This window comes from Sus scrofa, chromosome 4 (assembly GCF_000003025.6).
Source record: "Sus scrofa isolate TJ Tabasco breed Duroc chromosome 4, Sscrofa11.1, whole genome shotgun sequence".
NCBI lineage: Eukaryota > Metazoa > Chordata > Mammalia > Artiodactyla > Suidae > Sus > Sus scrofa.
Genome location: NC_010446.5, coordinates 110,506,705 through 110,523,940, shown reverse-complemented (window position 1 = coordinate 110,523,940; position 17,236 = coordinate 110,506,705). Strand labels below are relative to the sequence as shown.

Below are 17,236 nucleotides of genomic sequence, written 5' to 3'. Positions count from 1 at the left end.
TCTGTGATATGGAAGTGGCAACAATAAAATCATTAATACTCCAAGTGGGAGTATGTTACGTCCTCTAAGTTTATTCAGAAAGTGTCTTGTAGAGCTAAGAAAGCTACTTACAGTGGCAAGTATCCCTGCGCTTACAGAGATATAGGGAACAGAGTCTTTTGGCAGTTTGGGAGCAAAGGGATAGATACTCTATGCTTAATAAAAATCAATTTTTGGATGTGCCTTAGAAAACTAACGAACTCACATCTATCTAGTGATTCAGATCTCTGAGCTAAGGCACATAAAGGTCTGTTAGTAAAAAGAAGTGGTAGGTTTATTGAGGTTTTGTTTTTAATTACTTTTTGCAGGCTTCAGGGAAGGTTTGCTCTTTTGTTTAGGATAATTCATCTAAAAACCTCGTGTTGAATTTCTTAAGTTAGAGCTTTTATATAGGATTTTTTCTGTGACTAACCACACAGGTTTTATGTGCCTTCACTTTATTATGTTTGTGATCATTAGAATAATTGATAAATCATTAGAATAATTATTAGAATAATAAAAAGTTCTGAAGTAGTGGAGACGTTATTTTCATTTTATAGATGAGGGACTCAAGGTTCAAAGAAATGAAATATTTACATTTTTATAGTAAGTTGCAGAACTAGTACTGGAACTTGGGTCTTCAGACTCCGGGCCTTGTGTTCTTTAAAACTGCACTAGCCATCCCACTTGTAAAAGAACATATGAGACACAATTGCAGTCATACATACTCCATCTCCAAGGGAGAATGGATTCATTCTTCATGTCATGATATATTGACCTAAATTTTTCTGCTTGAAATTACCCAGATTCCAAGCCTGTTTATAGAAGGTGTACTTGAGGAATGGCGAGCATTAGAAGAGTCCACAGTCCTTGAGGTTTTCTTTGATGATAATATCGGTAACTGCATCAAATACAAATTTGACATTCTGTGTATCTGTAGCACAGGTCATGTGACTATAGATTTCTTTGACGTCTTTTCTCATGTTGAGGTCAAGGAACTGACTCTTGATATAATTCCCTGCATCCTCATAAGAGTTGTTCCCTGGTTTTCCAGAAAAACAGTAAAGAAGTGGGATAAATTAACCCTTAGTTGCTCACTTAATTTTTAAGTAACTGACTTGATCCTCAAAATGTGTGAGACAGCTGTGGTTGGGGGCCTGTTTTTGGAGGGAGGGTCTTCTCTATTGTACTCTAGTGTTTCCCACTTGAGCAAAGAAATTGAAGAAAGAGGTGTCTCTTTTTCTCCATTCTTGATTTCTGGCAGGTATCATTTGAACACTCGGTGGCTCTCCTGCAGTTAATGTCTGCTCTATTCCAGAGACATCTGAATGTAAATCTCTAACTAAATGCCCAAGTTTCTCACTTAGACATCCAAATATCACTTGGACATCACAAAGCTTATAAATGGAACTGACTATTAAAGAAATAGGGGGGAGTTCCTGTTGTGGCTCAGCAGTAACAAACCTAACTAGTATCCACGAGGACTTGGGTTTGATCCCTGGCCTCTATCAGTGGGTCAAGGATCTGGCATTGCCATGAGGTGTGGTGTAGGTCACAGATGCGGCTTAGATCCTAATGGCTGTGGCTGTGGTGTAGGCTGGCAGCTTAGCTCTGATTCAGCCCCTAGCCTGGGAACTTACATATGCCATGGGTGTGGCCCTAAAAAAAAAAAAAAAAAAGCAAAAACATAAAAGTAAAGGAAGGAATAAGGGATCATCAACTCAGCAAAGCAAAGGAGATTACACTTCACTACTCCCTAAAGACAAGTTCCTTCATGACTCCTTGGTACCGGAAATGAGGAAATCACCTGTCATTACTATGAAAGAATTGTCTCTAACCCTTGGCACTTACCATCATACTCAGGAAAACAAATGCTGAGATGGACTTTCTTGATTTTTTCCTCAAAGAGGTCCTTCTTGTTGAGAAAGAGGACAATGGAAGTAGCCGCAAAGAACTTGTGGTTGCAAATGCTGTTGAACAGGTGCAATGACTCATGCATACGATTCTAGTAAGAGGAAATACCATCAGAGAGATCAGGTTGGGCTGATGGGATATATGTCTACTTGCTGTTTCATTCCCCCTGCAGGGACTAGTGTTCCAAATGTAAACGGAAAGGTAGAGCACAGCTTATCTCTTTTTCGTGTGGTGGAGTAGAGCCAAAGAGCTCTGACTTCCTTCTAAGCTTTTTTATCTCACAGCTGTGTGATTCGGGGGCAGGTGTTGAGCTTTTCTGAGTCTGTTTTCCTATCTCACAGGATTATTATGAAGTTAAATGAGATCATGTATGTATCATGTCCAGGGTAGTAACTGGCATATAGGTATGCAGTAAGTGTTATGCAGGTCTTTGGTGGCCAGGGCACAACTCAGGACTTTGCTATCCATAAGGGCTGCTGATTGAGGGCTGAAACTGCGCCTGAGTTAACCCCAGTCCATGTACATCTCCAGGATGGTTTTGCTAGCCTCTTGTTTAGAGGCCCAGATTTCAGTTTGGGCAGAAACATGGTATGGATTCTTCGGCACTGCTGCCACATGGTAAGGGCTAAAGAATTTCCCAGTGCCACATCACAAGTACTTCGGCCTCATTTCCTTCTCCGATTGCCACTTTGAGTGAGTGAGCAGTAATGCAATAATCTGCAGGGTCCTGAGGTTACCCAGTGCCCCAAGCCAGCCTGTTGCTGAGGAGCAGGACTTGAGGCTCTCTAAGTGTGCTCTTTGCTGACCTGGGCTCAATCTTTTCACCTAAAAAAGGAAACTAATTTGGAGCCATTTCTAATAGCTAATACTCCTGCAAAAACCTTTTAAGACCTTGTAGACTTCAAGGTTAAAAATGAAAGATCTTGGAAAATGAATGGCCCTGTAAGACATTTTGGTTAGAAGATATTCAGAATGCTCTAATGTGAACTTGAACCTGACCCTGAAGGAGAAGGGAGAACTGGAGCAGGGGATAAGAGGATAGGAGCCTTGTCTTTTATCAGTAAGCTGTGGTCCTCTGTTTATAGAGCCGATGCTTATGTGAAATTGGCATTTTCCATACCTTTGACATCCTCTGTCTTCACTTGGAAGGTACCTGGCTGAGCTGACACTTGTCCTGCTGAGCCCCTGTCTTGTAAAACTCTACACACTCAGGAGACCACCCTCAGGTGGTTCACCAGCCGCCAATTTAAGTGGCATGTGAGAAACCTGGTTTGCTGGTCTCCCCTTTGTCCTGTTGACACTGAGTATATATTTAGGTTTCCATATGATGTTAGTAGCTCCGCCCCCTTATCGCGTTGCATAAAGATAGACATCATACACTTTTTTCTGCTCTGTCATTTTCATCTCTTAGCCTTTACTCCCATTGGCAGCCTGGGAGAGGACTAAGTATAACGTCTTTGCTTGGCCAAGTTAATGATTACTTATCCCTTTAATACTCAATTTCTCTTATGAGCTCTGTGATATGATACTTGGATATCTAACCTGAGACCAAGCTCTTAGTAAATCTGGAGCTCTAAAGTGCTAACCTAGAACCTACAGAAGAGGAGATTTTTCAAGAATTACTTGCCTGAAACACTGATTGGTCTGCCAGAAGACTGCTAGATTATTAACATGAGCTGAAACCAATGCCCCCAAGTGGAGGCGCTGTAGTGACACAAAGCTTAGTGGCTGGGTTGTGGGGAACGTGCTATCAAAGCTGCTTGGTGCAAAGGCCACTCACCACTTCGTCGTCTTCCACCAGCACCATATCGTAGGCACTGAGGGCTGCACAGAAGATGATGCAGGTGACGCCCTCAAAGCAGTGGATCCACTTCTTTCTCTCTGATCTCTGCCCACCCACATCAAACATCCTGAGAGAAGAAACAGCTGTTCTCAAACGTACGCCCAACGTATGACCCATATGCCCTTGGTGTGTACCCCAGAGAGGTGGCCGCTATGGGGGCAGTTGGCAGTAAGATGGGAATGGAGAGGAAATGGGGAGACGCAGGAGTAACTCAGCCGGGGCTCACTGAAGGCCAAGAAGCATACCTATGCCCTTTTGCTGGTACCTGCCATGCCCCCCAGGGAACATGTACTCACCTGAAGTTCAAGTCTTTGACAGAAAACTTGGTCTCAATGATGCCTGTGGTTTTGACTCTGGATCGTAGCACATCTTGCTCATTGGGGAGGTAGTCAGGTGCTGTAATTCTGTCTAATTGATTCAGGTAGCTGGGGAAAGCGATTGGCATTGATGATGCTTAATTTTCCACAGCCAAGGTGAAAAAAGGTGAAGGGTCTTACCCAAAGGTGTATAACTAACTTGATGATAGAACCAGGATTAGAGTCCATGTTGCTAAATCTAGGATTCTTTCCTTCAAACCCTCATGTGTCCTTAGAAAAGGCAGTGTGGAAGGGGCTGAGGGACAAACCCATTTGAGGCCGGGGTTCTGTCGCATTGAAGTCAAGTCAGATTACTTTTCCTTGTGTTTTGCTTGACTACAACATTTTCTAGACCTTTGAATGAGATTTGGTGGTTTAAATGGGTGCCGAAAGTTTCACTGAGAAACAGGAATAGATTAAAAGTGATTTTAGGAACATACAAGACATGAGTTGGTACAACGCATGGACCTTGTTTATACACTGAATCAGGTTGAAGGGAAAACATTTTCGATCATTGAGGAAACTTGAGTGAACACTGATTTAGATATTTGGTGACATTAAGGAATCATTAAATATTTAGGTGCAATGGTTATGTTGTGACTCCTTTTTAAAAGAATCTTTATTTTTTAAAAACAAAGAATGAAATTTTTAGGATGAAATGAAATGATCCAGTGGGGAATGGAGAGAAAGTGAAACAAGGGTGGCCATCAGTTGATAAAAGTTGAAGCTAGGTGATTGATTGCATTATTCTGTTTTGTTTTTGGTTTTGTTTGTCTTTTTAGGGCCGAACCTGCGGCACATGGAGGTTCTCAGGCTAGGGGTCGAATCTGAGCTGTAGCCACTGGCCTACGTCAGAGCCACAGCAATGCAGGATTCGAGCCGCGTCTGTGACCTACACCACAGCTCACGACCACGCCGGATCCTTAACCCACTGAGGCCAGGGATCAAACCCGAAACCTCATGGTTCCTAGTCGGATTTGTTAACCACTGAGCCATGATGGGAACTCACTGTCTTTATATATATTTGACAGTTACTTTTTTTTTGTCTTTTTAGGGCCGCACCCAGGGCATGTGGAGGTTCCCAGGCTAGGGGGCGAATAGAGCTGTAGCCGCCAACCTACACCACAGCCACAGCAACGCCAGATCTGAGCCGCATCTGCAACCTACACCATAGCCCACAGCCATGCCAGATCCTTAACCCACTGATCGAGGCCAGGGAGCGAACCTGTGTTCCCATGGATACTAGTCAGGTTCGTTTCTCATGTGCCATGACGGGAACTCTGACAGTTACTATTAGCAAGTTAAAAAAATAAAGCACATATGAAATGATATGACTGAGAGAAAGAGGGAAGGGAAATTAATATAGTGTTTACTACATGGAAAGCATTTTCACATTCAAATTCTCATTTAACCTCATAAACCTTCCAAGTTCATATCCCACTTTACAGATGACAGAAAAATCCAGAAGAGTTAAATAACTAACTTGTCCAGGATAAGAGGCACTGTGATGTATTATAAAATACATTCATCTGGGGGAGTTCCTGTTGTGGCTCAGTGGTTAACAAATCCGACCGGGAACCAAGAGGTTGAGGGTTCGATCCCTGGCCTCGCTCAGTGCTTGAAGGATCCAGTGTTGCTGTGAGCTGTGGTGTAGGTCGCAGACACGGCTCAGATCTCATGTTGCCGTGGCTCTGGTGTAGGCTGGTGGCTACAGCTCTGATTGGACGCCTAGCCTGGGAACCTCCATATGCCGCGAGTGGGGCCCTAGAAAAGACAATCCCCCCCCTAAAAAAAAACCATTCATCTTCATAGTCAAATAGACTTGGATTTAAATACAGCCTCTGCTACTTTATGATTTTGGGCAAATTCACTTCTTTGAACCTCAGTTTTTTCATCTGTAAATAGGACTAATAAAAAACACTACCATAAAGGCATATTGTGCAGATTAAATAAGAAAGTGTACTTAGGAGTTCCTGTCATAGCACAGTGGAAATGAACCTGACTAGTATCCATGAGGATGTGGGTTTGACCCCCGGCCTCACTCAGTGGGTTAAGGATCCAGCGTTGCCGTGAGTGGTGGTGTAGTTTGCAGACAAGGCTTGGATTCTGAGGGGCTGTGACTGCTGTGGCATAGGGCAGCAGCTGCAGCTTGCATTTGACCCCTAACCTGGGAATTTTCATATGCCATGGGTGTGGCCCTAAAAAGCAAAAAAACAAAAAACAAAAAAATTGTACCTAATGCACTGAGCAGTGCCTAGGCCTGAGCGAGTGTGTGAGTCCTCCAGGGGTAGTAAATAATAACTATTACAACATTATGTGGCAGAACAGGGACTAGACCCAGGTCTGTTTGACCCCAAAGCTCATGCCGTCTATGGCGTAAGCTCATGCTGTTTGAGGCAGGATTGATAAACTCTGTGTACCTTTTCTTTGGGGCACTAGCTTTGCAGAGTCGGTGCTCTCTAATCCCTGACCAACTTCCTTTGCTTTGCCCTGGCAGTTTGTGTCCTGTGCCCTGGCACTCCCAAAAGGAGACTTTCATTTTGGTTAGTGGCCTAAGTAGAGCCTATGTTACCAGCTAGAAAATTCAGTCCTGAACAGGCCCTCATGGGTCACAAGCCTCCCAGGAGAGCGAGTGGCAGAACCGCAGAGCTGCATTAGTGCTCATGGCTCTGGAAGGAGAGACCCTGCTTTAATTTCAGAGGACAGGGGCTAAGGACTGTGAAACAGAGCACCTCTGTTTTGAATTTTTTTCTTTTTTCGGGTAGCATCTACGGCATATGGAAGTTCCCAGATTAGGGATCGAATCAGAGCTGCAGCTGCCGGTCTATGCCACAGCCACAGCAACTCGGGATCCTTAACCCACTGAGTGGGGCCAGGGATCAAACCTGCATCCTCATGGATACTAGTCGGGTTTGCTACCGCTGAGCCACAACAGGAACTCCCTGTTTTGAACTTTGAGTCTTCAGCTTTGTAGGCTGCAGTGAACCAATGTAAAGCAATACAGAGTGATGGGAGCTGGGGTGAATGTCCCCATCTAAAGGCATATTAAATTCAAAGCAGAGTAGAACACTGCTCAAGCCTAACAAAACAGATACACTGGCTGAATTCAGTCCTCAGGTCTCCAGCTTTCAGTGCCTAAAGTTTTAGGTTAGCTGTGATTTCTCCCGGGAGGCTGCTTGATCCCTCATCCGACCCCTTTCCCAGAGTCTTACTAAGATGCTGAGTCATTGAGCTGGTACTCTGCAGCTCTGTCGAAGCAGGCTTGCACCCCACCATCCTTCCACAGCTTCTTGATGACCTCCACCAGCTCTGGAGGCATGGTACCCTCCTCAATGGAGTCAGCCAGGTTGTTGAGCTGTCGCCCATCGTCCTGTTAAGAAAGAAACCCAGGTGAGAATTAGGCGGAAGTGAAGGCTTTCCAGGAAGTTTCTGGGGTAGTGTTGAAAAGAAACCATTTTGCATTGCTACCAAAGCCCGAGGGGGAGACAGTGTCCAGCGAGCATTCTAAGAAAACACTGATTAATTTTTGAGAGTGCGTCTGAGATGTAGAGGGGGCAGGGTATCAAGCCCTGGGATGCCTAATGGACAGCAGAGGTCCCCAGGGCTCTCTCTGTGCTGTTTTCATCTTCCACCCTTAGTCCAAAAGTGAGTGTCCTGCCACAAAATACGGTGCCTCTGCTGCAGGGAGACTGGAAGTTTAAAGACCGGATTGACCATGCAACAGACAAGATGGTAGACAGGAACCCACGGCCTTTGTCTTTTCAATGATTCAAACCTAAGAAGAGGCCCGTACTGGAACTAGAGATTTAGCTTATGAAAGTTCTGCAGCCAGAGGAAGGAACCCAGGGGGAACAATTTAAATGATAAAATAAGACAAAAAGGCAGGGGAAGCTGAGAGCAGATTTCTATGAACATTTATGACAAAGGTAGGAATTGCACGCTTCTAGAAGACTGAAGTAAGACTTGAAGCTCAGCAGGTAGGGTTTTCGTTACATAAGCCTTTTTCTGATGTTTCCTCCGGTCTGTTTCTTCTCATTAGCCCTTCCTTCCACCCTTAACCACATACCATTAACCACGTACCGCACAGCTCGGTTCAGAGTAGTCAATGCCCAGTGTGGACATGGCCCGGATGATAGCCAGGATGGACTGCAGCACGTTCCCATAGATGATGGCCTTGTACTCCAGGCATTCTTCTGGTGAATAGCCATCCTGATGAATGATCCTGCAAGAGGGAGACACCCAGCCCTTAGCTGGACCTGAGTAACCAGACCTAAGGGACTGGGAAGCTGGGAGGATTTAAAGGGTCCTAAGAACTTAATCTCTCTTCGTACTGCTGTTCAAGGTGGAGTGTGAGGGACATGGGGCATGCAGATGAGGGGCCTTAGGAATGAGGTCTTTTATATGCTTTGCCGAGGTTCCTTCAGGCTAAAGCGCCCTTTATCCTCCAGGCTTCCCCTGGCCCTACTGACTTCTTCACCCTACCTCAGTCCCTTGGGGCTTTGTGCCTACTCACTTCATCTGTTTGACGATAGTGCTCTTCCCTGACTCCCCGGCACCTGCAGGGAGAAATGCTTATGCTTCGGATTTCCACCACTTCTCCCCCACCCTCCAGTAGGTGCCCGGGGGACGTCTCAGCCACCGCTCGCTGGGGAACCGTGTTAGGAGAGAATACAGGGGGTGACCACAGCCTCAGTTGCTGCCAGCCGTGAGCTCAGGCCATTCAGCCTGGATTTAGAGTTTCTCAGCCTCTGCACTGCTGACATTTTGTGCATATAGAGAGCTGTCCTGTGCAGGGTGCTGAGCAGCACGCCTGGCCTCTACCCACTGGAGGCCAACAGCACGTCACTCTTCCAATTGTGACAGCTAAAGACGTCTCTAGACCTTTCCGATGTCTTGGGATGGGGGTGAGGGTGTGCAAAATCTCACTGAGAACCACAGAGATTCAGAGATGTTCCTTTAATACATTTCTACTCTGCCTATTTTTACTCCGGAGACTGATCTTATGGCAGGACTGGAGACAGCTGGATCCCTTCACTGAAATACGCTTTTTCCATTATCTTGCTGTGTCCTTTGTGGGCTAAAGTGTTCTAATATCCTCATTCACACTCCCCTCTCCCTCCATCAGAACCCCACACACCCTGCAACCCTCTCCCCCAGTCTCTATATCCCTGAGGCTTAACCCCCTCCCACTTATCCTGAGCTAGTTCTCCCTAAGCTTCTTATCCCGAATGTAGAAGAAAGCGGCTTAGGCTTAAGAGGTCTCTCTGTGGCCTTGCCGTCTCTTTCCGCTCTGTAGCCTCCTGGGCTCTTTGGAGTCCGGGTGCAGGGATGCTCTTTAGTGTGTCCTGAGGGCTACGCCACAGATCAGCTGAGGAAAAGGAGGTGCCTTAGCCTGCGGCTCTAGTTCTCAGGCTCCTCGTGGGCTTTGAAACCCAGCCCAGCCACCCAGTCCTCTGCTATAAAGACCCTACCCGCTTGGGAGTTCCCGGTGTGGCTCAGTGGTCGCCAACTTGACTAGTATCCATGGGAATGCAGGTTCCATCCCTGGCCTCGTTCAGTGAGTTAAGGATCTGGCGTGGCTGCGGCTGTGACGTAGGTCATCAGCTGCAGCTCCCATTTGGCCCCTGGCCTGGGAACTTTCAGATGCAGTGGGTGTGACCCTAAAAAGACAACAAAACAAAACAAACAAAATTTAAAATAAAAACAAAAAACCCTACCAGCTAGCCTAGCTCTATACTATCAATGGGGTTTCTCCTTCACTGGGAGTCCCTTCTCTATTGTCTTGGTCTATTTACAGCCGTCATGAACTTCTGACGACTGAGGTGCTTTTCTTTTTTTCAGCACAAACCTGTGATCTGCTTAGGAGCTCATCAAGCTGATGAGCTTCCCATCTGGCAGGGGCTTTAGAGGCAGTACTGAATAGGAAGCCAGGAAAGGAGCCTCTCCACTCAGGGATCCCTATTTATAAACTTTTTTACAAATTTTTACTGAGAGCAAGGAGAAGGAACCAGCATACTTGGCAAGAACCCATGGACATATCCCAGGGACTACATGGCACCGATTATGTGGTAGGGCTTCTGAGTCCACCATTCTGAGCCCACTGTCCTTTTCCGAGTTCTCTGACTGCAGATTGGGTGAGTCTGCAAGCCCACTGTTCAGGGTATTTGCTAATTGGTGTTAGGTTTGGTTAGATCCAGAGGTGGGTGGGTCCATCCTGGCCTTGCATTCTTCCTGGCTTAAACCAGAAGAGGGGCCGAACAATTCCAGAGTGGCACTGGCATTCTGGATCTCACTGGGGTGGCTTGCTCAGCCTTTGAGTTCCTGATCCCCTAGCCTGAGACTGGATGAGGAGAAGAAAAATGACCTGCCATCCCTCCTCCCCACACAGTGGGCTAAAACCCACCTACCATCCAGGATAAGCAGGAAGGAGAAGGAGAAGGTACTTCTCCTTCTCTGGCTCATCTTCCCATCTCGCTCACCCAGCAATAGCAGCTTGACGGTCTTGGCTTCCTTGTCAGCATCCTCCTGCAGCTTCTTTTCTAGCTCCTTGGACCTCTTGGCCAGTTCTTTGTCCTCAGCACTGGCTCCACTCCCCATCTTTCTGCTGTCTTCTCAGCTGCTTCCTCCGGCCCTTAATCGTCTCCTTTAGGATTTCCTATCTGTGAGATGAAAGATAAGGAAAAAGTAAACTGGGATCAAGTATCAGGTTCTTAGTCCTCCTAAAAAGCCGGTCTGTAGGGAGCTGGGTGAGGGAGCAGACTGTAGGTCCTTGTACCCCACCTGCCTGGCCTGAAACTCCCTACCCAGCTGGAGACCTACTTAGTCTAGGGATTGTAGCCTTTATATCTAGCAATGTGATGGGTCAAGCCAATTAAGAGCTCAACATGACAGAGGGCAAACACTCAAGTGTCTCTGTACCTATGGAAATGAACTGCTGGATTCAGATACAGGAGAATAGGGTGCAGATACTGGAGCTCTCTGGAATAAGATAACAGCTGCCCTAACTTCTGAGGGAGTGATGCCCCCAAAAGCACTCCCTTTCTAGGTTCACTTGCATCTTAGAGCTGGAGACTAGAAGCACAAATACAGGAAGCTCCCCTCATGTTGAAGCTCCATATTGCATGGTTTCAAGGGATCAAAGCACACTCCTCCATCACAGAAGGCTGGTCCTGGCAAGGAATTTTTGTTTGCGGTGTTGCCTTTTTCTGGGGATGATTAGAAATGTTTTATCCAGCCCTTCTAGTGGCTGCCACACCAGGAAGCTATTAGCATTGTTCCTTTATCTGGCTCATCTCTTTGTACATACTTCTGCTATTCGCACTTAATCACTTCGTGTCCATATTTTACACAAGGGTTCCCCCAGACTGAATTGCTCCCACTGGAGGTCAGGGACCAAATACGATTCATCCTTGAATCCTTCAGACCTTTTTTTTTTAGGGCTGCACCCGTGGCATATGGAGGTTCCCAGGCTAGGAATCCAATTGGAGCTGTGGCCGCAGGCCTATGCCAGAGCCAAAGCCATAGCAACTCAGGATCCAAGCCATGTCTGCGACCTACACCACAGCTCACAGCAATGCCAGATGCTCAACCCACTGAGTGAGGCCAGGGATCAAACCCCAACCTCATAGATGCCAGTCCAGTTTGTTAACCACTGAGCCATGACGGAAACTCTCAGACCTTGTGTTTTATTAGTGGATCCTCAATAAAGTTTGGTGAGGGAGGTCCTGTGGGGACTCCGCAGTAACCAACCTGACTAGCATCCATGAGGATGTGGGTTTGATCCCTGGCCCCACTCAGTGAGTTAAGGATTGGGCGTTGCCGTGAGCCGTGGTGTAGATTGCAGATGTTGCTTGGATCCTGTGTTGCTGTGGCTGTGGTGTAGGCCAGCAGCTGCAGCTCTGATTCGACCCCTAGCCTGGGAACTTCCATATGTCATGGGTATGGCCCTAAAGAAACTAAATAAATAAATAACTAAATAAGGTTTGGTGAAGGAAGGGAGGAAGGAAAAGGGTATATGGTGGAGAGAATGGGGCTGCTTACCCTCCACCCCCAAAGCCACCTGTGGCCCCAATTCACTTGGCGAGTGAACTTTGTTAGCATTTAACGTCGGGGGCTTGTGCTGCCTCTTACAGCAAAGGGTTTCCATGGGGAATTGGACTCCAGCCTCTGGCTCCTCAAAGGTCAGGGCCGCCCTCCCTCTGGCCCTCCTCCCAACTGCCCCCTCCTGGAGAGAAATGAGAATGCAGCCTAGAAATCGCCTCAGACATATGGAAGGCACTCTCCATTGGTCACACTTCTCTATGCCAATTGCTTCATTTAAATGAGTCCCTACGGAGCCTCTTCAGAGGGACATGCTTTAGATGGCAGCTGCCCCAAATGTGGTGCAAGGCCTCGCACAGTGCACGCAGGAGCTTCTTAGAGATGCAGAATCCGAGGGCGGAACCCAGACCATCTGATTCAGAACCTGCATTTCAACAGAATCACAGGTGACTCCGAGGATACTAAAGAATGAAAAGCTCTGCCCTAGGGAGTATTGGGAAACTGTTTTGTTTTTGTTTTTGTTTTTTTGTTTTTTTCTTCTCAGACTGGCCAGATGATATGAATGAACCAGGATGCTTGTTTCTGTATTTCATCAAATCTTAGATGCCATGGATTGTGATTTCAAAGATGTTAAAATATATGTTTTTAAAAGAATGTGTTTTACAATCAGTAAGTTCCAATAATTGTGCCTATTCCAGAACCTGAGAAACTGTATTTTTTTTTTTTTTTTTTGTCTTTTTTGCTATTTCTTGGGCCACTCCCGCGGCATATGGAGGTTCCCAGGCTAGGGGTCTAATCGGAGCTGTAGCCACCAGCCTACGCCAGAGCCACAGCAACGCGGGATCCGAGCCGCATCTGCAACCTACACCACAGCTCATGGCAACGCCAGATCATTAACCCACTGAACAAGGGCAGGGACTGAATCAGCAACCTCATGGTTCCTAGTCGGATTCGTTAACCACTGCGCCACGACGGGAACTCCAAGAAACTGTATTTTAAACTAATATATATGACTCTCAGCCTCTGGCAAGTTTGAAGAACCCTGATCTAGAACAGTGGTTCTCAGCTCTTGGTGTATATTGGAATTTACCCAGACACCTTTTGAACAAATACTGATTTAACTGGCCTGGAGTGTAGTCCAAGCATGAAGATTTAAAAATTTCCTCAGGTGATTCTAATGTGCAGCCAGCATTGCAAACCACTGAGCTCAAAGGATTTAACTTACCCTTTCCTCTTAGAGTGGAATCATGCCGAGGTGGCCAGGTAGACTAAGAAAGTGGGAGGGAAAACCTAGGTCTCCCACCTGCCAGGTACCCCAAGCATCACTGATGATCTCCTTCCCACCGCCTCTCAGCTGCGAGAATCTTGGTATCTGGCCGAGAAGCCTTGGGCCTGGCGCCCAGACTCCCAAGCCTGATGGAGAAATAGGCAGCCGCCATAGTACCTTCCATGGGGACTGGTTTTTTCCCCAATCAAAAATTGGCAGGTGCTTATTGACTTAAGGGAAAACAAGAGAGTGTCTTTGAAATTGTGACTGTCTTGGAATCTTGGCTCTAAGGTTTCAGCAATTATACCTCCCAGCCCTGCCTCGCCTACCCACAACATGGGTAACTTATACCTAGGCCAGAGCTATGCTGCCAGCCTGCCCTGTTCAGAGCCAGCGACTGCCAGGGACCAAGCTAGACAGTTTACATGGCTCCTCTCAGTTAATTCACACACCAGCATCCAAGTAGCTGCTCACAGTGTCCCTAAATTACAGACCAGATAACCAAGACTTGAGGGTTAAGTAACTTGTTTGGGATCGTACAGTTTAACGGACAAACCAGGTGATCTTCCTTTCCACTACTGCACAAAAGCAGCCAGTCAAAGAACGCTTGGGCACAAAAGACGGGCAAATGCACGAGCTCGGTAACAGCAGCACTTGCATTGCTAAAGGAACCTCTAACTGGTTTTACACGTGGTGAAAATGTTTGGGCTCATTCCTTTTTCAGTTACCACCTCTGCAAAACTTCTCTGCTGCTTCTGCTCATGTCCTAGCTTGCTCGGCTCCCAATTCCCACTAGTAAGCTGAGTATGGGAACTCCTGGCTCTCATCTGCTCTCTAATTGCACAGACCTGCTGCTGTGCAGGGACCATCCTGATGCCTCCTGTTTTCAGCTCCTGGGGCTGTTCTACTTCACTATCACATTGGGGTTCAGTGTCCTGGCCGGGTACGTAAAGCATGTAGGTGCTATTCCCATTTTAGGGGTGAGTGAACTGAAGCATAGAAAGGCAAGCCTCCTGTTAATAAGCAAGTTAGTTTCAGAGTTCCTTGGTTGCTCAGCAGGTTAAGGATCCAGCATTGTCACTGGTGCGGCTTGGGTCTTTGCCATGCACCGGGTCAGTCCCTGGCCCTGGGAACTTAAGGCGTGCCAGGGGTGCAGCCAAAAAAAAAAAAAAAAAAAAAAAAAAAAAAAAAAAAAAAAACAGAAAACAAAAAAAACACCCAACAAGTTAGTACTGGAATCAGCTAGAGCTCAGGTATCCTAGTACACAGTCCTTATAACCAAATTTTTCTTTTTAGCATCTCCAGCAACAGCTTTATTGTTTGAATCTTTGCATAACCAAATTATTTTGAATGAAGGAAAAATAATCACCATTTTCCAACGAATTTAGTACTGCTTCCTGAGTTAAGGGGAGAGCTTAGGATCCGTCTTCTACCTGGTGGCATGGATGTGGGTAAAGCCTTGTTCCAGCTGGAGTCAGGGTGGGGGGCATGAAGAAAGAGGAACTGCCTCCAGGACCTTCTAGACCAATGAAAGAATAGGCACAAATTCCTTTTAGTTAAAGAAACTAAACTGTGCTGTGGCTGGAGAAATCAGAGTTGTTTAAAACCTGCCTCTACCCTGGTAGGAAAGACAATTATAACACACATCTCATTGTCAGACTGATAAATTCTGTGGTAGAAGAAGGGAGGGAACAATTGAAAACTGAACAGACTTTCAACAGAGAAGCAGAACAACAACAGAAATGAGGGATGGGCATTTGGGGCAAGGACAGAGCCAGAGAGAAACATGGCGGCATGAGGTAAAGAGTGGGCTTGGAGAAGACTGGTAAGGTTGACATGACGGAGCTGGAGGGAAAGAGTCAAAAGTGCACAGAGGGGGAGTTCCCGTCGTGGCTCAGCGATTAACGAATCTGACTAGTAACTATGAGGACGCAGGTTCAATCCCTGGCCTCGCTCTGTGGGCTAATGAGCTGTGGTGTAGGTCACAGACACAGCTTGGATCCCGCATTGCTGTGGCTCTGGTGTAGGCCGGCGGCTACAGCTCCGATGAGACCCCTAGCCTGGGAACCTCCATATGCCGCAGATGTGGCCCTAAAAAGACAAAAAATAAAAATAAACAATGCTGGCTGGGTGACTAGAGTCAGGGGCTGGCTGCTAGGAGAAGCTGAGAAAAAGAGCTGAACAGCTTGATTCTAGAAGCATCTGGAAATAGGGTATGTTTGGGAAACTGTTGTGGCCAATGATCTTTTTCAGGCCTCGCGTGTGCTCTCCTAAGTCTAAAATCTGCTGAGTGTGGTCTGACACCACAAGTGAGTGGCAGGCCACAAGCTCAGAGAAGCAGAGAATTAAGAAGTGCATTGTCAGTCCCTGACCTGGAGGTCAGCGAGGGCCATTTAAGGAACTACCTAGAGTATAGGACAGGAGATGAGGAAGCTGCGTTTCAAGCTAGGGGAAGCTCCCAGAGGCTCAAAGACAACATTGAGGCCCCAACATGAAAAAAGCTCCAGCTTTTTTCATAGAGGATGACTCACTCCTTCGTTTCCCACACTGTTCTGCAGACAATGAAACCCCACTAAGATTCTTGCTGAAGTTTTGTAGGTGGGGAGATTGGTGCTTAGCTGTAATCAAGGCAGAGTTCCTAGGGGGGACAGCAACCAAAAGGCCTGGAAATCAGGGAGGGTTGCAGGGTGAAGAGTGTGTTGCAGGTGGGACCAAGGATGGTGAAGGGACTAGTCAACTGGTTTGCCTAGGTAGGGTGAAGGGCAGAAATTGCCACCTCTGGGCTAGTTAGGTAGGTAAATAGGTAGGTAGGTCTGGATTAAGGTGGAATCCCAAAGAGACCTGGCCCCATGCAAGACACTACTCCTTAAAACTATGCCAAAATTTGCATTTTATCAGACTATAGATGACGTTCTATATGGTTACCTAGTACTTGATTCTTGATTTTGAGATTTTATTATTCATTGTTGAGAGCCCAACAGCCTCAAAATTCCCAAAGGCGCCAAGATCAATTTAGTCTGAGGTTAAAACCTAGCAGAGTCTGCTGTGGGTGTGATATGGAGGCTATTACAGATCTTTAGAGACTTTTGCTACTTTCCATTTCCTTGATTATATAAGTAATGGATATGTATTGTAGATAATTTTTTAAATGCAAATGAATATAAAGAAGAAAATAAATATAACCCATAACCCCACCATTCACAGATAATCATTTGTTGAATTTTTGATGTGTTTCTTTTCTATGCATATATGTCACATAATTAGGGCCAAACTATATGTACAGATTTTTGCATCCATTTTTTTCGCCTAACTTTACATTGTAAACATTTTCACCTTATTAAGAAATTCTTGGGAGTTCTGATGTGGCTCAGTGGAAAGGAATCTGACTAGCATCCATGAGCATGCAGGTTCGAGTCCTGGCCCTTGCTCAGTGGGTTAAGGATCTGGTGTTGCCATGAGCTGTGGTGTAGGTCACAGATGTGGCTTGGATCCCGTGTTGCTGTGGCTGTGGCATAGGCTGGCAGCTACACCTCTGATTTGACCCCCTAGCCTAGGAACCTCCATATGCCAAGGGTGCAGCCCTGGAAAAGACAAAAAGACAAAAAGACAAAAAAAAAAAAAAAAAAAAAAGAAATTCTTCAAAAACAATTTTTGATTGTTGTATTTCATTGCACTCATATGACATCATTTAAACACATCTGTGTTTTGGACTTTTTAGTTTCCAAACTTTCTATGTGATAAACACTGTAGTTATGAACAACTTTGTGTGTATTTTTTCTGGTAGCTCTTTTGAGAACA

At 46.1% G+C, this 17,236-nt stretch overlaps 1 protein-coding gene across 1 annotated transcript; it reads right to left on the bottom strand.

The window, feature by feature from the left end:
- GNAT2 (G protein subunit alpha transducin 2) lies at nt 719–11,592 on the bottom strand. The gene is made up of 8 exons (XM_021090070.1): nt 10,611–11,592; nt 8,645–8,687; nt 8,212–8,353; nt 7,344–7,501; nt 4,072–4,200; nt 3,713–3,842; nt 1,870–2,023; nt 719–1,060 (listed from the first exon to the last, which is right to left on the bottom strand). Exons 1-8 carry the CDS (start codon nt 10,726–10,728, stop codon nt 870–872), a joined length of 1,065 nt encoding a protein of 354 aa, XP_020945729.1. The 5' UTR covers nt 10,729–11,592; the 3' UTR covers nt 719–869.

Bases quoted from the DNA above. Each gene is read 5' to 3' on its own strand.
- GNAT2 (XM_021090070.1), bottom strand. From the start codon at position 10,728: ATGGGGAGTGGAGCCAGTGCTGAGGACAAAGAACTGGCCAAGAGGTCC. The intron at 3,843-4,071 runs GTGAGTACATGT...TTCTTCTCTCAG, and splicing joins GTCAAAGACTTGAACTTCAG to GATGTTTGATGTGGGTGGGC. The intron at 2,024-3,712 runs GTGAGTGGCCTT...TCCTCTTACTAG, and splicing joins TGGTGGAAGACGACGAAGTG to AATCGTATGCATGAGTCATT.